At 43.0% G+C, this 26,932-nt stretch overlaps 1 protein-coding gene across 3 annotated transcripts in view; it reads right to left on the bottom strand.

The window, feature by feature from the left end:
- ROS1 (ROS proto-oncogene 1, receptor tyrosine kinase) overlaps nucleotides 1–26,932 on the bottom strand; it is a 259,981-nt gene that overhangs the window by 192,210 nt on the left and 40,839 nt on the right. For 2 of the 3 annotated variants that reach the window (XM_077487054.1, XM_077487055.1), the window contains exons 6-11: nucleotides 26,080–26,156; nucleotides 21,978–22,094; nucleotides 19,380–19,564; nucleotides 12,580–12,677; nucleotides 8,463–8,986; nucleotides 4,817–5,026 (exon numbers count right to left, since the gene is read on the bottom strand). In XM_077487054.1, the coding sequence (XP_077343180.1) occupies nucleotides 4,817–5,026; nucleotides 8,463–8,986; nucleotides 12,580–12,677; nucleotides 19,380–19,564; nucleotides 21,978–22,094; nucleotides 26,080–26,156 (1,211 nt within the window). Of the gene's footprint in view, nucleotides 1–4,816; nucleotides 5,027–8,462; nucleotides 8,987–12,579; nucleotides 12,678–17,611; nucleotides 17,659–19,379; nucleotides 19,565–21,977; nucleotides 22,095–26,079; nucleotides 26,157–26,932 lie in introns of those variants that run through there. The other variant, XM_077487056.1, reaches the window with a different exon arrangement.

Genomic DNA, 26,932 nt, shown 5'->3' with positions numbered 1-26,932 from the left:
CACTAAACACATAACTGCAGCGATCGCAGAGTCAGGCCTGATCCCTGCCATCGCTAACAGGTTTTTTGGTAGCATTTTATATTTAAATCCGGAAGGCAGTGCTTGGTTTTCGGGGTCCCGTACGTGGCTAGGCTCCCAAAAAGTCCCACACATGTGGTATCCCCGTACTCGGGAGAAGCAGCAGAATTTATTTTGGGGTGTAATTTGACTTCTGCCCATAGCATGTGTGAGCAATATATCATTTAGTGACAACTTTGTGCAAAAAAAAAAAAAAGTTTGTAATATTCCCGCAACTTTTGGCAAAATATAAAATATTCCATGGACTCAACATGCCTCTCAGTAAATAGCTTGGGGTGTCTACTTTCCAAAATGGGGTCATTTGGGGGGGTTTTGTGCTATTTTGGCATTTTATGGCCTTCGAAACTGTGATAGGTAGTGAGGAGTTAAATCAAAAATTTGCACCCTTAGAAATCCTGAAGGTGGTGATTGGTTTTCGGGGTGCCGTGCGCGACTAGACTCCCAAAAAGTCCCACACATGTGGTATCCCCGTACTCAGGAGAAGCAGCAGAATGTATTTTGGGGTGTCATTTTACATATGCCCATAGCATGTGTGAGCAATATATCATTTAGTGACAACTTTGTGCAAAAAAAAAAAAAGTTTGTAATATTCCCGCAACTTGTGGCAAAATATAAAATATTCCATGGACTCAACATGCCTCTCAGTAAATAGCTTGGGGTGTCTACTTTCCAAAATGGGGTCATTTTGGGGGTTTTGTGCTATTTTGGCATTTTATGGCCTTCGAAACTGTGATAGGTAGTGAGGAGTTAAATCAAAAATTTGCACCCTTAGTAATCCTGAAGGTGGTGATTGGTTTTCGGGGTGCCGTGCGCGACTAGACTCCCAAAAAGTCCCACACATGTGGTATCCCCATACTCGGGAGAAGTAGCGGAATATATTTTGGGGTGCAATTCCACATATAACCATGGCATGTGTGAGCAATATATCATTTAGTGACAACTTTTTGTAAAAAAAATTTTTTTTTGTCATTATTCAATCCCTTAGGACAAAAAAAATAAATATTCAATGGGCTCAACATACCCATCAGCAATTTCCTTGGGGTGTCTACTTTCCAAAATGGGGTCATTTGGGGGAGATTTGTACTGCCCTGCCATTTTAGCACCTCAAGAAATGAGATCGGCAGTCATAAATTAAATGCTGTGTAAATTCCAGAAAATGTACTCTAGTTTGTAGACGCTATAACTTTTGCGCAAACCAAAAAATATACGCTTATTGACATTTTTTTTACTAAAGACATGTGGCTGAATAAATTTTGCCCTCAATGTATGACTAAAATTTAGTTTATTCGATTTTTCTTATAACAAAAAGAAGAAAATATATTTTTTTTTCAACATTTTCGCTCTTTTTCCATTTATATCGCAAAAATAAAAAATCGCAGAGGCAATCAAATACCATCAAAAGAAAGCTCTATTTGTGGGAAGAAAAGGACGCAAATTTCGTTTGGGTGCAATATTGCATGACCGCGCAATTACCAGTTAAAGCAGCGCAGTGCGAAATTGCAAAAAGACCTCTGGTCCTTAAGGTGTTTATTGGTCCGGAGCTGAAGTGGTTAATATCCATATCAGACCTGAAGGGTCTGGTATGGATATTTAGGGGGACCCCCACGTCAATTTTTTTTTTTAATATGACACGGGGTTCCCCTTAATATCCATGTCAGACCTGAGGGGCCTGGTAATTGAATTTAGGGGAACCCCCACGCTTTTTTTTTTTTTTATCAATGAATGAATGAATTGTCGGCTAATGCAGAGAACACTCATTGAGTGTTCTCTGTATTACGGGACCCAACAATAGCCGCAAGTGATTTTAAAAGACTTTTTTTCCTGCACAAATGACACTTTGTGCAGGGACAGTTCTAAGCACGGGAAACATGCACCCCTTCACAGGTATACTATAGATACCCCCCAGGTACCACATTTAAAGGAATATTACACTTTTATTGTTTCACTTTAATCATTATTAAAATCACTGCTCCTGAAAAAACGTCTGTTTTTAAAACTTTTTTTTGCATTGATCCATGTCCCTTGGGGCAGGACCCAGGTCCCCAAACACTTTTTAGGACAGTAACATGCATATTACCCTTTAAAATGAGCACTTTAGATTGTGAACGTTCGATTCCCATAGACTTTAATAGGGTTCTAAAGTTCACACGAAGTTTAGGTCTGTTCGCAGGTTCTGGTGTGAACCGAACAGGGGGGCGTTCGGCTCATCCCTACTGGCCATACACCTATAGATTATCTGCAGATTTTCTATGGTTAGATTGAAAAAGTGCAACAGATTTCTCCATCTATGCTGAACTGTGTGGATGGAAGAATCTCCCACTGGCCCAAGATTTCATATCTTGCTAGACGGCCCCACTGGCTCTCACAATACCTACATTCTGATTGGGTACAGGCATTGTTTAGGTTGAGAGCCAGCGGGGCCAACTAGCAAGATACTGAAGCTTGGCCCAGTGGGAGATTCCTCAATCCACACAGTTTAGGATACATGGAGAAATCTGTTGCACTTTTTCCATCTAGCCCAGTGATTATCAACCAGAGTTCCGTGGAACCCTAGGGTTCCTCCGGAGGTTGCTAGGGGTTCCTTTAGCATTGGGCAATTTCTGCCTTTCTGATAAGTTCTCACTGACACCACTGATCTTTTTAAAAATCTGAAAGGAGATAATTCTTCCCAATGACCACAAGTGTAAGCCCCTGTACACACAGTCGGACATTCTGCCAACCAAATCCGTCGGATTTTGTCCGTCGGATTTTGCCCATCGGATCTTGTCCGAAACTGTTGCATACACACGGTCGGACTAAGTTGTCGAAAAATCCGATCATTCAGAACATGATGACGTAATTTCATTACGATGGGACTAGTAGCCAATAGCTTTGATGTAGGAATTTGATCTGAGCATGCGTGGCACTTGGTCCGATCAAAATTCTCTACACATGATCGGAGTATGTCCGATCGAACCAGTTGGTCGGAAAATATTTCCAACATGTTGGAAAATTGGGTCCGACGGATATTCCGACAGAATCAGTCCGATGCATACCACACACAGTCGGATTATCTGACAACACGGTCCGATAGGACACATTCCGACGGATTCTCAGACCGTGTGTACAAGGGCTAAGGACCATTCTTCCCACTGACCATCACACTAATGTATCATAAGTAGTAGATTTCTAATTTTTAGCAGGGGTTCCCTGAGACCAGAGAACTATTTCAAGGGTTCCTCTGTGTTGGAAAGGTTGAGAAAGGCTGATCTAACCATAGAAAATCTGCAGATAATCTATAGGTGTATGGCCACCTTAAGCAAAGTAATACTGGGGGGGATTTACTAAAACTGGTGCACTCAGAATCTGGTGCAGCTGTGCATGGTGGTCAATCAGGTTCTATTAATTTTTGACAATAAATCCTGGAAGCTGATTGGTTTCTATGCAGAGTTTCACCAGAATTTGCACTCTTCAGTTTTAGTAAATTGCCCACATTCTGTTCTAGTTCATGTCCTAGAAAAACGAATGGAAAAAATAGTTTATCTCAGATGGAACGGAAGGAGGACACAATTTTATTAGTTTTATCCTTGCCGGGAATGTGTATATTTGTATGTGTATTGGGGGCACCATTTTGTAGTATATTGTTGTATTCCCCACTGGAGTGCAACTGGATTAATGTATTATCCAACAATCTGGATTTTGGGACATGATTGAGTCCCAATTTATCTATACTGTGGAAAATGTAAAAAGCTGGAAACACACTTTAATGTTTATCAGGTGTGAGAAACAACAATCCTTTTTCCAACATTCTATGAACATACTTTTGTGGACTTATTGTAATTTGGATGACAGGCAGATTTCAAAGCTTATCTATTCCAGTAATGTCACTCCTTAAACGTAACGTAAGCCATACCATTCATTCATTATTTCCCATGTAACAATATCTGTATTTAGGGGTTGTTGCAAGCTGTTTATTGCCCCCTTTCTCATGTCACAGCTCATGTCTCGTGTCTAGCAATGCAGATAGAAGTTGTGAAAACTTTAGAAATCGACTTTGCTCTTAGAAGTCAAATATACATACAATGCCTGCTTAAGATCTGCCTAAATACAATGACATCACAGTGGCTCACTTCCCAGCTTGCTGGAAATATTATGTTTTTCTGTTGGATTGACCTAAAAAAATAACTTTATAATGTGAGCTACCACCATTCTTTCTCTTTCTCTCGCTCTCTCTCTCTCTCTCTCTCTCTCTCTATATATATATATATATATATATATATATATATATATATATATATTTTTTTTTTTTTTTACTTTTTCAGCCATACTTCTCTTGTGGATCACAGGAGTGCACTTAGTTCTGCAGTCCTCTGACCCAGATTCAGCTGACAGTGAGCTAAATTCGGCTGATGTCACAGAGCCAGTCCAGGCCCATGCTGGGATCCCTGCTGCTGAAAGCCAGAGCGGATTAAAAAACAGAGCGACTAGATCTCTCCATTTTTGGTGTAGAGTCGGTGGGGGACATCTGCAGCATTGGATTGATGTTGCTGCCATCTAAGTGAGAATGTATGTTTATTTTTATTTTTTCATTCCCACACTTCCATTTAAATTGTTATGGAGGTCAAAAACTGTTTGCCTATGGATGACATAGCTGGGAAACTGCTATATAATTGTACATTGTATAAGTGGTAACAAATAATCCTATCATCTGAACTCATCACAGCTGGCATATTCTCACAGAATTTTATTTTTAACATACCTGCATCTAATGTGGTTCCTTCCACAGGATTTGTCCATTGGCTATCCCCAGCCGGTGATGATGCCCTTACAATTATCTCATACTTGGTTGATACGTTTAGATTAGCCACCATCATGTTTGTAGAAGTGATATTGGTGAAGACCTTTTGCATCCCAAGTTTTTCCATTGATATTGAAACACTGTATGTCCACCTCTGCCAAGAAGCAGCACCTTTTATAAAAAATCAAAAAAGTATTTTAAGTTAAAGTATATGTAGCAACCTCCTAGGTAGGTGTTAGGATAGTTAAATAAGTGCTAGAGTGTGTTTTGATAGGTAAATTTAGTTGCCACATTGTAGGCAGTGTGGCTTTAAATTGTTGGTTAAGGTAAAAGCATAGTTTGGCTCACTGTATTCAGTGAACTGTGATTATTTAGTCGGGCCTGAACTGTGTGCTCTGCTGTTGCCAGTCTGCTGGATAGCTCCCTCTGTATCCAGGCATCTTAAGACGTTTCTGGATTACAGGTGTGGAACTATGCAGATGGCTGCATGAACATGATACAGCCCCATCCTATCCCAGAGAGGCAGGCTCTGATAGCATGCTGGGAGACTGTATTTATTCTGAGAGCACACAGAGCTCTGGGTCTTGCCCCAGAGTGAAGGAGTCAAGCCTGAGAGGGGCACACAGCCTCCTCAGGCACAGGCTATCATAAGGAGGCCTCAGGTGGGTGACCTGAAAGAGGAATGCTGAGACCCAGGTGCTTGGAAGAAGCTGACTGAGGGGAGCTGTCTGCCATAGATTGGTCTGGTATCACTGGAGGGCAATTGGTCTGGTATCACTGGAGGGCATCGCTTGAAAGATTGGAAGGGGCTCCATCTGTCCTTGAGCCGCGTGAGTACAGACATTGAAATATCTTGGGGACCTTGTGCTTTAGTTACCCCTCTGGTGTCTAGTGATAGTCAGCTTAAGTAGTAGTCGAACCAGTGGAGCAAAGTTCCTTTAAGTAAGAAGTGTCTGGACAGAGCTCTTCAGGACACCAGTCTGTTAGAGGGAACACTGGCTGGTGTCCTGAAGAGCTCTGTCCAGACACTTCTTACTTAAAGGAACTTTGCTCCACTGGTTCGACTACTACTTAACTACTACTACTTGCGGAGCAGAAGTTGGGAAGACCAGGACAAGCAATTCCAGCAGCTCCTACGGGAGTAGCACTATGCAGATTCATGATTGTTAACCCCCCTAACGGTATTCCCGAGTCTGGCTCGGGGTGGAATTTTTATGCCAAAAGTGGTAACCCCGAGCCAGACTCGGGACTGCATCGCTGGATCCAGGAGGATGTTTACTTACCTTCTCCCTCGGATCCAGCGTTGTCTCCCCGCTGTACGAGTGAGCCGTGTCTCGCTCGATCTATCACGGACCCGATCTCCGTTCCCTGCGAGCGTTGCGACGGACGGGGACGGAGATCGGCGCCAAATTCAAAAAGTGAAACACACAGTATACATACAGTATAATGTCATCTTACAGATTACATTGCTGTATGTAAATATTTCACCTCCCCTTTGTCCCTAGTGTTCTGCCCAGTGTCCTGCATGCAGTTTTATATAATAAAAACTGTTCTTTCTGCCTGGAAACTGGAGATTGTCCATAGCAACCAAACTGTCACTTTACATCAAAAATGGTTTTAGGCTAGCTAGAAAACAGCGATAATAAATTGGAATCACTCGCAGAATTGAGCGATTTGTGGGGAGATCCGTCATCAAATACTGAAAAGTAATGACAGTGACAATTCTGCAACTGAGCAAATTTCTGTGTTTTTGATTTGCTTACATTATTGAATAATTTTTATTATTGTTATATTATTATTTGGTACAATTATTTATAGTTATTTATTATATTATAATTTATGATTTCATTTTTCAAACTTTATCATACCCGGGATGTCTGCTAGACTCTGGTTTGGACAGATTTAAGAGAGTTATTCCTAAGAATTACAAGACTACAATATAAAAGGCCAAATTTTCATGCAAAATAATTGTACCGCTTTTAGCACCTAAAATCCAACTAAAGGCAGCTTATATATTTTTTGTGAACCATTAAAAAAGCTAATGAAAATGACACATATTATTAAATATAAATAAAATTATGGTTACCTCATTTTACACCTGCAATAGCTTGCTCTAACCCCCCTCCCTGAGCCTGTGCCGCTGGATTCAGATAGTGCTGCGTATTGTTTTTCAGTTTTTTACCTTAGTTCTATTTTAAGTTATATGATAGGAGTTATTTTGTACAGATTTTTCATTTTTAGCTTGAACCACTGTAAAACATGTACACAATCACCTGATCAAAGCCTCCATTCACTCCTATGGAGCGGCGGATGTCAGCGGTGACATGTCTGCTATCCGACCCTGTCTGTGAAATCCAGACGAATGGTGACCCTATTTTCCATCCATCTGGAGGATTGGATTGGATGGGATCGGACAAACGGTCCGTTTTCATCTGATCTGCCCATAGAGGAGAGTGGGGCTCTGACAGGTCCATCTCAGAACAGTGAGCGGAGACAGCTTTGTCATCCGCCTGCCCTGCGGGTATCAGCAGATCGATGCCCCACTGAACAAAGCGGAGTCCCCCGGGCAGACTGCCCGTTTGAAAGGGGCCTTAGCGTTACCATGCAGATTTATTTTTTTAACAGTTAAAAATTTCACCCATCCCTAACTACAGACATGTATGTGCTTTAAATATAGTAGGATATCGTTAAAATGTGGTCAGGTTTGTTTTTCTATCTGTGACTCCATTAAAAGCGGAACTACACTGAACCTGAGCACCACAAAAACACTTTTTTTTTTAATATTCAATCTATGTCTATATGCTTCATTTTGCTGAGAACTCACTATGAAAAACACCCTCTACCTTCCGGCCATGGCCATCTTGAGAAGGGGAGAATGATTCAAGTAGCATTTACTTCCTGGAATCCGTCTGCCCTTAGCTCAGGCATGCAAGCAGAAGGGTGTGCTTTGCTGAGAAAACCCCTCCCCAAAGACTCCTGGGATGTATGACATCATTTGTCTAGGCCTGGAAACCAAGTAACTAAGGAATTGTAAAAAAAAGGTTAACATGATATTCTTTCCTATCTATTTACTAATGCCAGAAGTATATGGATGTAAAATCATTCCACTATAAGGTGATTTTCTATCACTTTCTGCCCCTGTTACACTCATACAAGAAATAAAAGTGGGGGAGGGGGGGAATGACCCAAAAAAGGAATAGGATGTGTGGAAAAATGTACCCTATTTGGGACACTGACAGAAAAAGAAAATTGACAGGATCCTTCCTGCTCAATCCAAGATGAAAAAAAATATTCTGGCTGGAGTTTGGCTTTTAAATGTAAAAAATGCATTTCCCAGAGTGCCTATCAGATTTCTCTTTTCTAATGTATACAATAGAAGCTGACTGGTTGGCAGGGGCACCATTTCTATTACTACATCCAGTGGGTTTAATATATTAGGCCCATTGCGGCTGTAACCTTATATAAAACTTACTGGTACCAACAGTCAATTTGTACATTAGGCCCATTATGGCTGTAACCTTATATTGAACTTACTGGCCCCAACAGTCAGTTTTGGTGGTTTTAATACATTAGGCCCATTGTATCTGTAACCTTATATTGAACTTACTGGCTCCAACAGTCAGTTTTGGTGGCTTCCATAGAACTGCAACAGACTGAGGTCCAAACACTACCATCACATGCTCAGGGCTGCCAGGCAGAGGAATAGGCTGAGCTGATTTTCCATACAAAATCATGTTATCAAATCCGTGTAATGGTGGAGCAGCCAAGTCACAAGGTACTAAATATTCATTGTACCAGTATTGATCAGAAAACACTTCCTCATAAAACACAACACTTCCATCTGTAAACATCAAGGAGTTGTCGAAATAAACAAAGCTTATAATTTCCTTAATTGAGGTATCTTCTATTTTTCTAAAGAGATGATCGTTACTTCCATCCAGAAAAACAGAGGCTAAGTAGAAAATCCCTCGGCTAGAGCTATTCAGATAAACTAGCCTTTTGGACTGAACACTGACCATGAAGTCAAGGATGTCAGTGCTATTTACAATATGCTCTGTGACATTACTATGAAGTGGAGAATGAGGGAGGACCATTCTGTGAATACCATCATCCAGAAGAAGGAATAAGTACCTAAGAATAAATAAAAAAAAAAGATGTATTAGTGATAAGTTATGTGCTAAACTTTACAAACCCACTTGATTCTATCAGGGTCAGCCTATATAATAATTTAAACATAGCTAGCAAAGATAAAGCTCCCCACAGTAGTTAGATATCAACTAACAATATCTACGAATTAGTCCTGATTTCAAGACAATCACTATATCCGTATGTGCCGACATCATCGGCACATGCGCTCTGAAGAAATGGCTTGCTTGTGCCATTTCTTCAGTAGCTGTGCTGTGACTGGCGGCATCCGAACGCATGCGTGGGAGTGATGTCATCGCGGCTCCAGCCAATCACAGCACTGGAGCCCGTGAACCTGGAAATAACTTTGGGAGACATGTTGCCAGTAACAGCGGTGTATGGGGACCACTGCAACAGCTTCAGTCTAAGGCAGTGTTTCTCAAATCCAGTCCTCAAGCCCCCCCAACAGGTCATGTTTTCAGGATTTCCCTCAGATGAAACGGCTGTGGTAATTGCTAAGGCAGTGAAACTGATCAAATCACCTGTGAAAAATAATGGAAAACCTGAAAACATGACCTGTTGGGGGAGCCTGAGGACTGGATTTGAGAAACACTGGTCTAAGGTAAGTATTTCATAATGAGCTAGTATGAGTTAATTAATCCTTTGATCCTCTATTTATAGATTGTGTTTCATTAATAGAAGCTGTAGTACCGTCTTCTGTGAATGGAGGAGCTAGGTGGAAAGTGCAGGCATAGTCTGTCACTCTTCATGAGTTCCTGTGACAGCTCCCCTAGGTTAATTACCCCACCGTACCAGAAGACTACAACAGCGTGGGGGGGGGGGGGTTGGGTGCATCAGAGGATGAAGATTTCCATTAAACCAAAAACCAGCAGCACAATGTATACGTCACATCAAAGGTAAGTCATGTCCATTGTGCTGCTTTTTTATTTTTTTAAAGGGAAAATAAAATAACAATTAACAAAAAATAATATTGCGTATACAATTGCGACACAAGTCATATTGTAATTGAATGTTATTAAAAATTACCTCCATCCAGTCCATTTAGTTCAACCAATAAAAGACAAAGAATATATATATATACAATCCTATATACACAATCCTATACCCAAAGTTGATCCAGAGGAAGGCAAAAAAAAACAGCATAGCATGATTCAATTTGCTACAGCAGAGGAAATCCTTCCTGATCCCCCGAGAGGCAATCGGGTATTCCCTGGATTAACATTACCTATAAATGTTAGTAACCAGTTATATCATGTACATTTAGGAAATAATCCAGGCCTTTTTAAAGCAATCTACTGAGCCGGCCAGAACCAGCTCTTGAGGGAGTCCATTCCACATTTTCACACCCCTCTGTGATGACCTTAAAGGGAATAACAACACCAAGTTATGAACCCCTTAAGTATTTGTACATGTTAAACACTATCCCCTCTTAATCTCTTCTTCTCAAGAGTGAATAAATTCAGTTCCTCTAATCCTTCTTCATAGCTGAGTTCCTCCATGCCTTTTATCAGTTTGGTTGACATTCTCTGCACTTTCGATAGTTCCTCAATATCTTTTTTGAGAACTGGTGCCTAAAACTGAACTGCATATTCCAGATGAGGTCTTACTAATTATTTGTACAGGGGCAAAATTATATCTCTTTATCTGGAGTCTATACCTCTCTTGATACAAGAAAGGACCAAACCACAGCTTGGCATTACATGCTATTATTAAGCTTGTGATCTACCAAAACCCCCAGCTCCTTCTCCATCATTGATTCCCCTAGTTGTACTCCCCCTAGTATGTATGATTTTTGCATATTCTTAGCTCCCAAATGCATAACTTTGCATTTATCAACATTAAACCTCATTTGCCACAATTAAACAATTTCTTTTCAATCTGCAGCTCTGTAATATTCTGTAAAGTGCAATGCAATATGGCTACCTGGAGGTGATTTGTACACAGAATGTGTACAGAACGCCAGCCAGAAACATAATTTCCTGCTTGTGTGTTAGGCTGATTTTTCCCAGAAGTCTGCTCTAAGATACAAGTCAGATTTCAGGTATCCCTGCAACAAAAATTAAATTTTTGGTGAGATACCCCCAATAGGAAATCAGGTCTAAAGGGATGAAGGCCCAATAGATTTCCTCATTAGGTGCACCAGTGGCAGCCCGTCCATTAGGGGTGCCACCCCCTAATCCATGCATTCAGCCGCTAATGTACATGCAGGGCACCGGACGCATGGATTCCAATGGGGTTATATTTTTGAAGCACATGATTAGAGCCAGAGCAGTGGTGGCCGCTCATTAGTGGCACACGTGCACTGCCCCCCTAATCCATGCGCCCGGCCCCTAATCTGCATGCAGGGTGCCAGAAGCATGGATTCCAATGGGGTTTTATTTTTTTTTAAGCATGTGATTAGAGCCAGAGGCCCACTGGCCAGGAGTCCAAAGACCCGATTGACCGAGAGGAGAAGCAACGGATGGGACACAGAGGAGACAGAGGGGGTAAATGCAGGGCTGACAGGAGGCCAGAGGGTGAGTGAACCAATGACCAGGGGAGGGAGGGTGGGGGGTGTGGGTATGGTGTGCAGTGGCAGGCTTGAGCGACGGGGGGAGGGTTAGTGTGGGTTGGCAGGCTGGAGCGGCAAGGGGGGGAGTCTGTGGTCAGGTCTGTCTGCCGCCCCTCCCAACCAATGGAGCACGAGCCACCACTGTTCCAGAGGCTCTAATTGGCTTCAACAGGGCGGGCTCTGAATTAATATTCGCTATTATCTTCCTGATTCTCCTCCCGGCCAATCAGGAAGCGGGTCTTAGGACCTGAATGACCAAGAGGAGAAGCGATCGCATTGGCTGCCAAGGGAAGGAAGAGGGGAGGAAGTTGCTGTGAAGCCAGGGACGCATGGTGAAGCCGCCGAGGAGAAAGCCGCCACAGGGGAGGAGGTGGCTCAGGAAGGAGCTGAAGCTGCTAGATGGGGTAAGTGCGGGGCTGGTGGGGGGACGGATGAGTGACCGACCAACGAAGGGTGGGGGTAGCGATGGGTGTCTTGCCACCCCCCAAAAAAATATACAGTGCCAGCCACCACTGAGATGCACAGCTGATTGGGATAATTATGAAACTGCTCCCATCAGATCCACATGGACACAGACAAACAGGGATTTCTTCAGAATAACAAAGGTAGGAATCTGCAAAAAAAATGTTGTTAAAATCTCTGCAAATGTACATTGAACACCCAGAGGGGAATGTTTTTTTCTCAACAGAAGTAGAGTTACTCTTTAAACTTCAGCTTTAAATTCTTTAAATAAAGCTGCATTAAAGATGCTTGTTGAAATCTTTGCAAATGCTTTGTAAAAGTTTTCTGTACACACTGGACCTGTGCTCTTGTATGAGAGGTTTTTTTGTAATCTGCAAGTCTGAATAACCTGAGAACTATCACCTTTCAGTAAAATCACTAAGGAGAATAGAAAGACAGATAGACAGAGAGAGAGAGAAAAAAAATTCACGCATGACCATTTTGCTTGATAAGCTGCTCATGTGTAAGCCAATTTACAGGGGAAGGACAATTTTGTCTTATTTGTAAAAAGGATAACGAGACATACCCATTATATGGATCAACTGCAATCTTCCTGGGTTTTAAAACATCTTGCAATGGCATCTTATAAGCAGCTATGCAGTTTAATAAATCACAACTATATATCTAGATGGAAGAACAAGAAATGTCATTTTAACTGATATACCAGCATTAAAGTGTATTTAAAATAATGTTGGTACACATTTCTTTAACGTTATAAAATATAATATATTTATTTATTATGTGTAGACAATTACCAGAGGAACTTAGAAAAGGATGTGTAGGGACTTTAGGACTTTAAAGGTCCCTAAAGTCCTAAAGTCCCTACACATCCTTTTCTAAGGTCTATATTCATTGAGGATGATGGCACCCCCTTTATAAAATATTATATTGAGATATCCACTGCTATGCCACTAAGTGTTTCTGCTGATATCTCATTTCCCCCATAGTTCTTTCTCTAATTACCAGAGGAAGACTGAGCTTGGAGAAGCTGCGTCCTCCCTCCCTCCTCCCTAGCCTCTGCCCAGCTGAACAGAAGGGAGATGGTAGGTTGCAGGTTCTGTCTGCTGAGTGTCTGATGAGCAGGCAATGAACAGCTCTGTGCTGCTCTGCTGCCTGCACTTCTCTCTTTTTTCAGTGATTACTTCCTGATTGCAGGGGAGAGGAGAAGAAGTGACAGTGAGCTGCTATAGCTCGCTATATCGCTCCCAGCACAGGGACACCTTGCCTAGTGTGTGCTGTCACTGTGCAATATGCACCTAATAAACAGAGGTGCCCACAGCCGTTTATCTGACCCCCTATGTCTCTTCTGCTCAAAAACCAACTAACTTGAATGTTCATAATCTTCTCTAGAATGTATACTTAGCTGCTCATATGAAGCTCAGTGTATATTCCCAGTACACTTTGGTGCCAGAAACAATAAAGTCCCATGCGCTGCAGCGCTTGTAAGGTAGTTACGGCATTTCGTCAATCAAGCTGGCCAAACATCCTGAACCTAAAAAGAAGCCTGACTGAACTATGAGATAGCTCGATGATGCAGTCAGTTTACTAGCAGCTGCAGATCTATCACACAGCCTCGCAACTCCAATTGTTTTCTACTGAATTTGTAAAGGTCAGTGTTGCGGGACTGTGTGATAGATCTGCAGGGTCAATGTATGTTTATTATAAGTGTGTTTATTATGAACAATATCCTTAAAATGCCTAGTACAGGCAGTCCCTGAGTTAGGAACACCCGAGTTACGAACGACTCCTACTTACGAATGGCCTCAATGCCAGCTGCTTGTGCTCCATGCTGGTCCTGGATACCTCCAACCAGCTATCTTGCAGCGCAGGACACATCCCACACTGCAGTATTGCATGTACTGCATGACCAGAAGAGCGCCAGATAACATAACTGCATGCCCAGAAGCTCCCAGAACATCCCACATCCATGCACAGGCGGCTATTACACTTACAAATGCAGTGTTCTGACTTACACACAAATTCCACTTATGAACAAACCCACAGTGCTTATTGTGTTCGTAACTCGGGGACTGCCTGTAATGTTCCTGTCATAAAGCAAGGCAGAAAATACAGTATGGCCGCGTACACACGGGCGGATTGTCTTTCCAACTTAGTCTGCTGAACCGTGTTTCAGCGGACAATCCGCTCGTGTGTGGGCTTCAGCGGACTTTTTCAGGGGACAATCTGACGGACTTTGTCTTTCGGAATTTCTGTAATTTTGTCCGTCCAAACTTGGTTTTGTCCGTCCAAACTTGGTTTCAGCGGACAGTCCGCTCGTGTGTAGGCAAGTTGGACGGACTAAGTATGGCGCATGCTCAGAAAGGATTTACACGGCCGAAGGTTGCATTGCAGTGTATTGGACGTCGTTTTTCTAGTCCCGTCGTACGTGCTGTACACGTCATCGCGCAAGTTTTCAGCGGACTGTCTGTTCATCGTGTGTGGTCAAGTCCGTTCATTCAAAAGTTGAACGGACTGTCTGTCGGATTGTCTGACGAACTTAGTTGGGCAGACAATCCGCCCGTGTGTACGCGGCCTATGTCTTAGGTCATTCTTTCTAGGATCATCATGAAATGAGGTTGAGGCCTTTCACTATGGTCCTCAGATGTCTTCTATTGATTTGGACCCTGGGGGAAGAAGTTTCAGGATTCAAAATCAACGCTATTTCCTCAAAGATTTCAGAAAGCAAGGCTTATGGTCCAAGGAGTTGGGGACCCAACTAATCACACTTCACTTTTTATCAGAACAGTATATTTCCAGTAGAGCTGCATGATTCTGGATAAAATGAGAATCACAATTTTTTTGCTTAGAATAAAGATCATGATTCTCTCACGATTCTCACGGCGTAACATCATCTTTCACATTACAGTATTCAAATTTTTTTTTTTGGAAAGATCGCTGTGCAAATATAGTGTGACATAAAATATTGCAACAATCTCCATTTTATTCTCTAGTGACGCAATCACGATTTTTTAGCAATTAATTGCGCAGCTCTAATTTCCAGTAGTGCTTTTCAGGCCAATATCTAAGCTTAGTAAAGTTTAGTTTGTTAATGTTGAAAACTCTAATGGAATTTTGGGCAGCACCATATATTACAATCTAACTGTACAAAATCTCCTTTAGATTCGCCAATGAAATATAAGGAGCTACCTAGATTATCCAGTCTATTTCTATTCAGTCAGCTAGGGCCTTTCTCTACATATTGTTTGATAGATTCAAAGCAGATTGCACAATCTGATTGTAATATGTGTGGCAAACATGTTTAGATTTTTTAAATAATTTATAACATATATAAAATAATTCAAATTATGTTTAGCCTATTTTCAAATATCGTTTGCAAGTGTTTATTTACGCAGCATTTAAATGCTGGTATAGGATGTCTTTCCTAAGCTGAACTCCAGGCAAATCCAAATTTTTACCATTTACACTGTGAGAAAAAATGAACAGTAATGAAGTGCTTTCAATGTGTGGCCACTCCTGTGCTATGTAATACTCCTACCTTCATCCCTTAGCCCCATACAGTACAGTTAGCGCCAAATGTCCAATGCTGAAACTTATACTGAAGTGCACAGATCACAATGGGTCAATCTCTCTGCAGCTCATCCATTCCAAAAATATATTGCATTCTTATCAGTGAATGAAAGACGTTCTGTAATTGTAGGGGAGATTGTGACATTCATCTACACCAGTGTTACTTTATAAAAAAAGGGCCAGTTTACTGTCCTGTCGTTGATATCAGTGGGAGGAATAGTGCCCTATCATTGGTGAGAGTGGGAAGAATAGTGCCCTATTGTTGGTGTCAGTGGCAGGAACTATGCCCCACTGTTGCTATTGGTGGCAAGCCAGAAGGCCGCATCTGGCCCCAGGGCCACAGTTTGGAGACCATTGATCTACACCTCGAACAATCACAGAATGCCCTGTATTTATTCAAAAGAAAAGACCTTTTTAAAATGGACGAGCTGCAGACAGAGAGACCCACTGTGATTTGTGTACTTCAGGCGGAACTGGGAAAATAAAAGTAAGACTATTACACAGTGTTTGTTATTTTTACGGTAAAAATTGCCAAAATTTGTCTTTGGACAGAGGTCAGCTTTAGGCTTCAAGAACACTAGGCATTTAGCCTCAGTGTATGAGACTGTGCCAGCAAGGGGGATATTTGTGCTAGGAGGGGAATTTGGAGTGGGGGGGGGGAATCTGCACTCAAATTTGAGGGGTGGATAAATTGTGCTAGGAGGGGTGATTTTTTTTGGGGGGGGGGCATTTGTGCTAGTGGGATTTGGGGGATGGAGGGGACAAGGATTTGTACTGGGAGGGGGGATTTATTATTATTATTATTATTATTACTGAGCAATGTTTATACTATTCCTGCATTTTGTGAAACAGTCCTGCATACATAATGTGAAAATTGTAACATTTTACAGAGGACTTCAAACCTGAAACAGATACTATAGTCATAGAAAACAAAAAAAAAACACATCTATGGCAAACATATGCATTGTCTACAGGGCCTGGTGCCACCACTAGGCAAATTAGGCAGTCACCTAGGGTGCCATGCTACCTAGGGTGCCCGGCCACTGCTGTTCCTACTCTCTTCCTTCTGCAGCAAGCAACTAAGTCTCAGCATCAGCAGGCAGCAGCCACTCCATTCACACATAGTGTCAGAGGCTCAGTGGTGGCGGAGGACTGTGTGTCCCGACTCCTGAATGAATGGAAGCACGCAAGCACTCATTGATGAGCACTGGTAGGCTGCATTGGTGGGCGCTGGTGAGGCTGCATTTGATGGGTGCTGGCGAGGTTGCAATTGATGGGTGCTGGAGAGGCTGCATTTGATGGGCACTGGTGGGCTGCATTTGATGGGTGCTGGTGAGGCTGCATTTGATGGGCGAGGCTGCAGTTGATGGGTGCTGGTGAGGCTGCATTTGATGGGCACTGGTGGGCTGCATTTGATGGGTGCTGGTGAGGCTGCATTTGATGGGTGCTGGTGAGGCTGCATTTGATGGGCACTGGTGGGCTGCATTTGATGGGTGCTGGTGAGGCTGCATTTGATGGGCGAGGCTGCATTTGATGGGTGCTGGTGAGGCTGCATTTGATGGGCACTGGTGGGCTGCATTTGATGGGTGCTGGTGAGGCTGCATTTGATGTGTGCTGGTGAGGCTGAATTTGATGGGTGCTGGTGAGGCTGCTTTTGATGGGAGCTGGTGGGCTGCATTTGATGGGTGCTGGTGAGGCTGCATTTGATGGGAGCTGGTGGGCTGAATTTGATGGGTGCTGGTGAGGCTGCATTTGATGGGCGCTGGTGGGGTGCATTAATAAGGTGGGGTATACATGGGCAGGGCAAAGGGGGTGGAGCCAGGGGGTGGCAAATGAGGTTTCGTTTAGGGTGTGAAAAATCCTTACACCAGCCCTGGTTGTCTATACAGACATTTCAATACATTTAGCTGTGCAGCATTCAGGAAATGACCAACAATAAGTAAAGGTTCAGGTGCTTAGCTGTTGACTTGACTCACCTTATTTGCATGCTTATGATCACCTTAGGGAGACATATATGAAATAGATCATACCTGACTGTCCATAACGAAATAGATCTTATGATATAACCAATCTATACATAGTGGTGCCCGGCCACTGCTGTTCCTACTCTCTTCCTTCTGCAGCAAGCAACTAAGTCTCAGCATCAGCAGGCAGCGGCCACTCCATTCACACATAGTGTCAGAGGCTCAGTGGTGGCGGAGGACTGTGTGTCCCGACTCCTGAATGAATGGAAGCACGCAAGCACTCATTGATGAGCACTGGTAGGCTGCATTGGTGGGCGCTGGTGAGGCTGCATTTGATGGGTGCTGGCGAGGTTGCATTTGATGGGTGCTGGAGAGGCTGCATTTGATGGGCACTGGTGGGCTGCATTTGATGGGTGCTGGTGAGGCTGCATTTGATGGGCGAGGCTGCATTTGATGGGTGCTGGTGAGGCTGCATTTGATGGGCACTGGTGGGCTGCATTTGATGGGTGCTGGTGAGGCTGCATTTGATGTGTGCTGGTGAGGCTGAATTTGATGGGTACTGGTGAGGCTGCTTTTGATGGGAGCTGGTGGGCTGCATTTGATGGGTGCTGGTGAGGCTGCATTTGATGGGAGCTGGTGGGCTGCATTTGATGGGTGCTGGTGAGGCTGCATTTGATGGGCGCTGGTGGGGTGCATTAATAAGGTGGGGTATACATGGGCAGGGCAAAGGGGGTGGAGCCAGGGGGTGGCAAATGAGGTTTCGTTTAGGGTGTGAAAAATCCTTACACCAGCCCTGGTTGTCTATACAGACATTTCAATACATTTAGCTGTGCAGCATTCAGGAAATGACCAACAATAAGTAAAGGTTCAGGTGCTTAGCTGTTGACTTGACTCACCTTATTTGCATGCTTATGATCACCTTAGGGAGACATATATGAAATAGATCATACCTGACTGTCCATAACGAAATAGATCTTATGATATAACCAATCTATACATAGTGGTGCCCGGCCACTGCTGTTCCTACTCTCTTCCTTCTGCAGCAAGCAACTAAGTCTCAGCATCAGCAGGCAGCGGCCACTCCATTCACACATAGTGTCAGAGGCTCAGTGGTGGCGGAGGACTGTGTGTCCCGACTCCTGAATGAATGGAAGCACGCAAGCACTCATTGATGAGCACTGGTAGGCTGCATTGGTGGGCGCTGGTGAGGCTGCATTTGATGGGTGCTGGCGAGGTTGCATTTGATGGGTGCTGGAGAGGCTGCATTTGATGGGCACTGGTGGGCTGCATTTGATGGGTGCTGGTGAGACTGCATTTGATGGGCGAGGCTGCATTTGATGGGTGCTGGTGAGGCTGCATTTGATGGGCACTGGTGGGCTGCATTTGATGGGTGCTGGTGAGGCTGCATTTGATGTGTGCTGGTGAGGCTGAATTTGATGGGTACTGGTGAGGCTGCTTTTGATGGGAGCTGGTGGGCTGCATTTGATGGGTGCTGGTGAGGCTGCATTTGATGGGAGCTGGTGGGCTGCATTTGATGGGTGCTGGTGAGGCTGCATTTGATGGGCGCTGGTGGGGTGCATTAATAAGGTGGGGTATACATGGGCAGGGCAAAGGGGGTGGAGCCAGGGGGTGGCAAATGAGGTTTCGTTTAGGGTGTGAAAAATCCTTACACCAGCCCTGGTTGTCTATACAGACATTTCAATACATTTAGCTGTGCAGCATTCAGGAAATGACCAACAATAAGTAAAGGTTCAGGTGCTTAGCTGTTGACTTGACTCACCTTATTTGCATGCTTATGATCACCTTAGGGAGACATATATGAAATAGATCATACCTGACTGTCCATAACGAAATAGATCTTATGATATAACCAATCTATACATAGTGAAGTGATGCTTTCATAACCAGTATAAATAGTGCCAAGATCAGAATAATCTGACATGTTTGCAGTTCCTTTCATCCAAATATGATTTTTCTCCGAAAAGTAGACCACTTGGTCATAGACATTAGCAGAAACACCTAGAAATACAAAATAAAATAGTTTTGTCTGTTAAAAGAAAAATACAAGTGAATGATCAACAACGATATCCCAATGCCCAGCAATCGCTCTACTTATTTGCTATGTAATATGTGCCTTATGCCTCTGCGAAGATTTTAGTCCCTACATATTATGAATTTTTGGGGACAGGTTCGGATTTTGAAGATTCGTCCCTGGACATAAATATTTCATCATTACATAACTTTTCAAAATTCCAGTTTTCATGATTAAAAAGGCACAATTTGACAGTAAGTCACATGTCTGATCATACTTTAGTTGGAGCCTGGGGTGTCCCATAGCTCCTCAAGTAGAGGTGCCAACAGGTACGCAAAGAAGAAGGTCCTGGGAGTAGCTATGGATGAAGAGCTCATGGAATCGACTTATTAGCAGGTTCTGCAGCGTACTGCTGTCCTAACTTTAGAATTCTGAGAGTCTCCTGAGTTGGAGCACATATACTGTATAATAATGGATATATAATAAAGGATAGATTAAGGGCAGGAAGGGTTCAAAAGGATCAGGAAGTGAAGGGAAATCATTGTAAAATGCGTAAAAACTGTTTTTTGACAACTGTTTAACCTCTTGCCACGCATGTAATGCATATGTGTAATGTGGAATAGGGTGGGATTTAACACCCACACACCACACATATTCATTCATGGACTCTGTATAACTCAGGTCTCCTCCTCTTGTGAGTCCCCTCCCCCTACAGTTAGAATCACTCCCTAGGTAGCACATTTAACCCCTCGATTGCCCACTAGTGTTAACCCTTTCCTCGCCAGTGACATTTATACAGTAATCAGTGAATTTTTATAACACTGATCACTGTATAAATGTGAATAGTCCCAAAATAGTGTAAAAAGTGTCCGATATGTCCGCCGCAACGTCACAGTCACGATAAAAATCGCAGATCGCCGCCATTACTAGTAAAAAACAAAAAGCAAAAAAAAAATCGATCCCCTATTTTATAGAAGCTATAACTTTTGCGCGAACCAATCAACATACTCTTATTGTGTTTTTTTTTTACCAAAAATATGTAGAAGAATACATATCGGCCTAAACTGAGGACTTTTTTTTATTTTTAATTAGGATATTTATTATAGCAAAAAGTAAAACATATTGTATTTTTTTTTTTTTTTCAAACTTGTCACTTTTCTTTTGTTTATAGCGCAAAAAATAAAGACAGCAGATTTTCATTTGGGCACAGTGTTGCATGACCACGCAATTGTCATTCAAAATATGACAGCACTGAAAACTGAAAATTAGCCTGGGCAGGAAGGGGGGGAAATGCCCTGTGTTGAAGTGGTTAAATGCAAAATGCAAATGCATGATTGGTTGTGGGAACTGTGAGCCTCCCATTGCTTTCAATAGGGTTATCGCCCACAGCTAAACCTTGCAAACCCCTGCTGGGTCTCCTGTATTTTATCGCTACTGGCCTTATTTGCAAGTGAGAAGGAGGCCTAATGCCTGATACTCACTATCAGTTTTTTTTTTTTTTTTCGTTGAACCCAGCGGACTGAATAAAAAAATAAATGAGTGTGCTGTAGTAACTATTTAATGTTAATACAGCGATCTCCCCAGCTATTGTGTTCTGGCAGGGGGACTGTTCCCCCACCAGAGTACACTGGTCAACACTAGCAGCCATTGGCTCCCAGCACTGATCGGATGCCGATTGGATGCTGGTTTTCCAGCATGCCCGTTCGGCTTCATGCCCGTTCGACAGAAGCCAGTCATTCACCCGGTTTCTGTCAGACGGGCTAATGTACACAGGGGCCGGTTTCTGTTGAACTGGTTGATATTGGGACCATGTGTATGGGGCTTAAAGGGAACCTGTACTGAGAGAAATATGAAAGCTGCCATTGCTAATTTATTTGAAAAATGTTAGTTGCCAGGCTGCTGATCTGGGCCTCTGCCATCAGTATTCTGAGCCTCTGATCGGCAACAAAATAAAGTCAGAGTAAAGGAAGAAGTCCTGACACTCTTGTTCTTGGTTAGAGATTTAAAATTTACAGTTATTTTAAGGGGAGGTCCTCGTGGCAGCCTATGTGTTTCCCTCATGACAGGCTTACTTTAAGCTTTTTTTCTCCGGGACGTTACCATCTGTAGGTTCGCCCAACTCTTTTTGCTAAATATGTCAGGCTACGGCAGCAACACCTTCCATGGGTCAATGGCACCTGGTCTGTACTAATTTAATTACATGGTAGAGTTGCCATTAATGGATCCATCATTTATTTGTTTGTTTGGTTTTTTATGTTAAGACATGCCTAACTTTCCTTTCGGGAAAGGAGCGATTCATAGTCAATGTCCACACAAGTCAGTTATTATGTGGTATTTTCTACACATTACCGGCTGGCTTATAACCATATTCTAGTATCAGAAAGGATAAGCCCCACTTACTGTTGATTCTGCCTGGTGCTGTAAGACACTGAGCTTCATGCAGAGCTTCCTCCAGATTATCCCTCTTTTTGAGAGTGTTGTTTCTAGACAGAAAAAGCCACTGTGACTTATCTGGATCTAAACCAATGAGATAAGGAGATTAAAAATGTCAATGTTATTGGTCTTGCAACCCAAAGCACAGATGCGTCGACAACGCTAAAACAGGTTCTTTTGAATACTAGACCACAGAATGCATTGAACAATCCCATGGAGCATCATCCGTGTACTGGTGTTGCCATGACTACTCTATGTGTACTTTTATTTTCCAAGGGATTTGTGAGATTTGTTATCTTGGTTGTTAGCTTTATATGGTAGCTTTGATAGGCATGTATTGAAAACAAATAAAACTGCTTTGTGATGAGTGATCAAAGCCAACAGCTAAGCTGAACAAAGAAGAGGTGCCATTCCCTACCTAAAAGGACATTTATTTTCGAACACCTTTCGTTCACCGCATAATTGGTCATTCCGATGTTGATTCTGTGATTAGAGCATTTTCTATCATTACATAGGAAATAATAAAAGTTTTTAAATATTCACCTGATACAAAAGTAGCAAAATGATGAAAACAAAAATGATGTTTCAGCTTGTGCGTATAGCACTACTGTAAACTGGATGATTATCTTATGTTATCATTTTTTTTCTCTTTACAAGCTTTTTTTTTTTCTTTCCAAGATTTCTATTTAAAGCTAAACTCCAGGATAAGTAATTATAGTCTAAATACAAGAGTCATGTGTATTCTTACACGAATATTGGTGTATTTTTTTCCAGATCTGCGTAGTAATCTGGTGTGAAATATTTCCTCTGTGAACGAGCTTCCTGTAATAAAGACTGATCAGTGCTGCTCTCGCGTCTTGTGAAGGGGGACGGTCTGGTCTCCACCCCCTGCTGTGTTTTTTAAAAGACAGCCTGTAGTGGGTGGGGCCTTTTGGGTCCCTCCCACAGTTCCACTCTCTGCAATGGGCATGTACATCACAGTGATGATGTCACCATTATTTTTATTTGCGTTCGCAAAGGCATTTGGTGAATACAAGGTGGATTTGTACCATTTATGGAAATTGGGGAATATATTTGAGTGAAAGTTTTTGCGCCTGGAGTTCAGCTTCAAAGCAGTACTTACGTTTTGGACAGGGCTCAACAAACCCCAGGGTCCAGGTTAAAGTGGCAAATAGAAAATGCACCCTGATGCCTGAGGTGGCTAGCATGGGGTGTACAGCCAGGCACAACATTGCTGGGCGGCTGGCAGGTGTCCTGAGTGTTTACTGATGCAGGGGTGAAGGGCGGGAGGTGTGGGTCAGAGGAGGAGTGGAGCTAAAAGGGGCGGGATGGAGTCCTTGGCAGGAAGCATCCCCTGTGTGTCTCTCTTCTCCCTCCCTCTGGCTGCGGTGCTACATCCAGCTGTTCAGGGAGACAACCTGCAGCAGCAACAGCCCCAAGCCAGACACCACCTCACAGGTAATTCTTGGCTCCAGTTTACTCCTGGAGGGGCTCCGACTGTGACTCTGAGTCGGGTCTGAGCAGCCCAAGAGGCGTTATTTCTTGGACAGCCGGTGTGACCTATCACTGCCCATCACTGCAGCCCTATCAGTGTCGCCCCATCAGTGTTCCGACAGTGCACCCTCAATAGTGTTCCATCAGTGAAGTCCCATCAATGCAGCCCCATCAGTGCTCCATCAGTGCAGCCCCATCAATGTTCCATCAGTGCAGTTATATCACTGTGCCATGAGGGTCGCCCCATCAGTGTTCCATCAGTGTCGCCCCAACAATGCAGTCCCATCAGTGGAGTCCCATCAGTGCAGCCCCATCAGTGCAGCCCCATCAGTATAGCCAGATCAGTGTGCCATTGCTGCAGCCTCATCAGTGACCCATCACTGCAGCCTCATCAGTGCTCCATGACTGCAGCCTCATCATTGCTCCATAATTGCAGCCCTATCAGTGTCCCATCACTGCAGCCTCATCAGTGTCCCATCACTGCAGCCTCATCAGTGTCCCATCACTGCAGCCTCCTCAGTGCCCCATCACTGCAGCCTCATCAGTACCCCATCACTGCAGCCTCCTCAGTGTCCCATTACTGCAGCTTCATCAGTGTCCCATCACTGCAGCCTCGTCAGTGTCCCATCACTGCAGCCTCGTCAGTGTCCCATCACTGCAGCCTCCTCAGTGTCCCATCACTTCAGCTTCATCAGTGTCCCATCACTGCAGCCTCGTCAGTGTCCCATCACTGCAGCCTCCTCAGTGTCCCATCACTGCAGCTTCATCAGTGTCCCATCACTGCCGCCTCGTCAGTGTCCCATCACTGCAGCCTATCCAGTGTCCCATCACTGCAGCCTCATCAGTGCCCCATCACTGCAGCCTCATCAGTGCCCCATCACTGCAGCCTTATCAGTGCCCCATCACTGCAGCCTCATCAGTGCCCCATCACTGCAGCCTCATCAGTGCCCCATCACTGCAGCCTCATCAGTGTCCCATCACTGCAGCCTCGTCAGTGTCCCATCACTGCAGCCTCATCAGTGCCCCATCACTGCAGCCTCATCAGTGCCCCATCACTGCAGCCTCATCAGTGTCCCATCACTGCAGCCTCGTCAGTGTCCCATCACTGCAGCCTCGTCAGTCTTCCATGACTGCAGCCTGGTCAGTGTCCCATCAGTGCCCCATCACTGCAGCCTCATCAGTGTCCTAGTAGTGCAGCCTCATCAGTGTCCCATTAGTGCAACCTCATTAGTGCCCTATCAGTGCAACCTCATCACATCACATTAATGAAGAAAAAAATACTGATTTGCAAAATTTTAATAACAGAAATAATGACAGTTTTTTTCATGTATTTAGCAGATAATAAACCCCCCAGTGGTGATTAAATACCACCAGAAGAAATCTCTATCTGTCTCAAAAAATAATAATAATGACATATGGGTACAGAGTTGCATGACCGCAGAGCTAGTGGAAGATTTCCCCTCTATTCATGTTCTTGTGACAAACCAAGGTTTGGGTTGTTCTTTCACTTTCAATGATAATAGTAAACAGGATAAACAGAGAGCGTTACTCTCCCTAACGGTGCACATACAGCAACAAAAGCCTGACAGATGTTCTAATTCATCTCGACTATCTAAAACTGAAGAAAAGGTTTTGCCTTTAGTTATACTTTAGGTTACTCTGCAAACACAAGCTGGTTATTGCGTAACAAATACAGCAGTCCATGTTAGGGATGTAATTAGTACAACAAGTCTAATTTTTCCAAGTTAAACATTATATTGCATTTGGCATAACATAACTGTAATAAAATACATTAGTGAATACATGTTCTGTCTGACCTCTTTTTTGTGTCCCAGAGGGGAGATGTTCTGTTTTGGAGTTTTACAACAAGTCATACGGATAGACTCAAAAGAGATAGAGATAGAAAGATACAGTAGGTATAGAAAATAATCACATTTTGTTGCTTTGCAGCCTAAAATGAAGACCAACACAGTTTTGGTATTATTTAATTGTATTTAACAATTTACAGTATATATTTCATCCAAGTTAAAGATATAACACCAATATGTCAGAAAATAAAATATTCTAGGCATTGATAAACCCATTGAAATTCTTTTGTATCCATCTCCTGCGTTGTGCCTGTCCACAACTTTTTCCTGGAGATCTTTTGACAGTGCCTTGCCACCCATAGTTGTTTGTTTCAGCTGCACTGCCAAGGACTGAAATGGTCCGGGAAAGCTCTTTTCATGCTGAGCTAATCAAAATGACCACAGCTGGTCACAGGTGAAGGTGATTATCTACACCTGATTGGGTTTACAAGTCATTCTTTGGAGGGGGTGATCCTTTTTCCAACTCACTGATTCTGTTTTTGATTTTTTTTGTTTTTTTGGTGTTGGTGTTCTAATTTGCACTGAGTAAATACAGCTGGATAAAACAAAAATTGTCTGTCTTAATTTCAGCCTTCAAAGCAACCAAATGTGATTATTTTAAAGGGGATGATCCTTTTCTATACCCACGATAGATAGATAGATATATAGATAGATAGATAGATAGACAGACAGTCAGTTTCTACAGTTCATGCAATTGTATTTTGTACCTGGTAGTCCTGCGGTTGTAATATTAGCCTCTGCTGCAGGTCCTTCTCCTTGCTCATTTACAGCAGTGATGAAAAATCTACAAAAATATTAGAAGAAGATATATATTTAATCAAAGCAGAATACCTACATTTTGCAACATTCTTTGCCATAGCAAGTAAGTCTTAAAAACCTACCCATACTTTGCAACTGTCAGAATCACAGAGCAAGAAGGCAGTGGCACACCTAGCATATCTGGACAATATTTTTTATTTTTTTTACACCCATTAAAAAATAAATTATCTGAAACAATAAAGAGGTCCCTGCAGTGCATTGACCCAAATTATAGGTGTGGCCAGATTACACTAACAGAGGGAGGGGCTAAGAAAGGCAAAGTTAAAGTGTTTGTAAACCCTTACATATACCCAGTGAAGTGACTGGCCTCAGGTGTTACACAGAGATGAAGCAAATCCTCTTACATAAGTCGTACCCGTTTATCTGCAGTCTCCTCTTGCCAAATTTATACACCTTGTCTGAGTAGGGAGTGGGGAGCTGAAACTATACTCTGCAGAGCTTAGTGAGTGCTATTTGGTGGGAAGGAAAATACCCCCTTCACACAGGAACAGAGCTGAGGCTGTCAATTACAGGCTGTGTGCTGAAGATCCTTCCCCTCTCACCTTTTTTCTCTTGGTGTCAGGAAAACTTGTCAGACATGACTCATACAGATAGCAGAAGAACGAGGCCTCAGACAGAAATTACACTTGGTCTGGACTGAGACATTTAACGCAGTATATTTCAGTGTGTTACTACAATTAAACACTAACTGGAGGGGATGTTTAGTTCATATTTCATGTCTGAGGTTTACAACCACTCTAA

Source organism: Lithobates pipiens, unplaced genomic scaffold (genome assembly GCF_037356315.1).
Source record: "Lithobates pipiens isolate NorthernLeopardFrog02 unplaced genomic scaffold, aLitPip1_a1.2 Scaffold_18, whole genome shotgun sequence".
Classification (NCBI taxonomy): domain Eukaryota; kingdom Metazoa; phylum Chordata; class Amphibia; order Anura; family Ranidae; genus Lithobates; species Lithobates pipiens.
The sequence above is the reverse complement of the archived record's forward strand: the minus strand, read 5'-3'. Positions and strand labels throughout refer to the sequence as shown.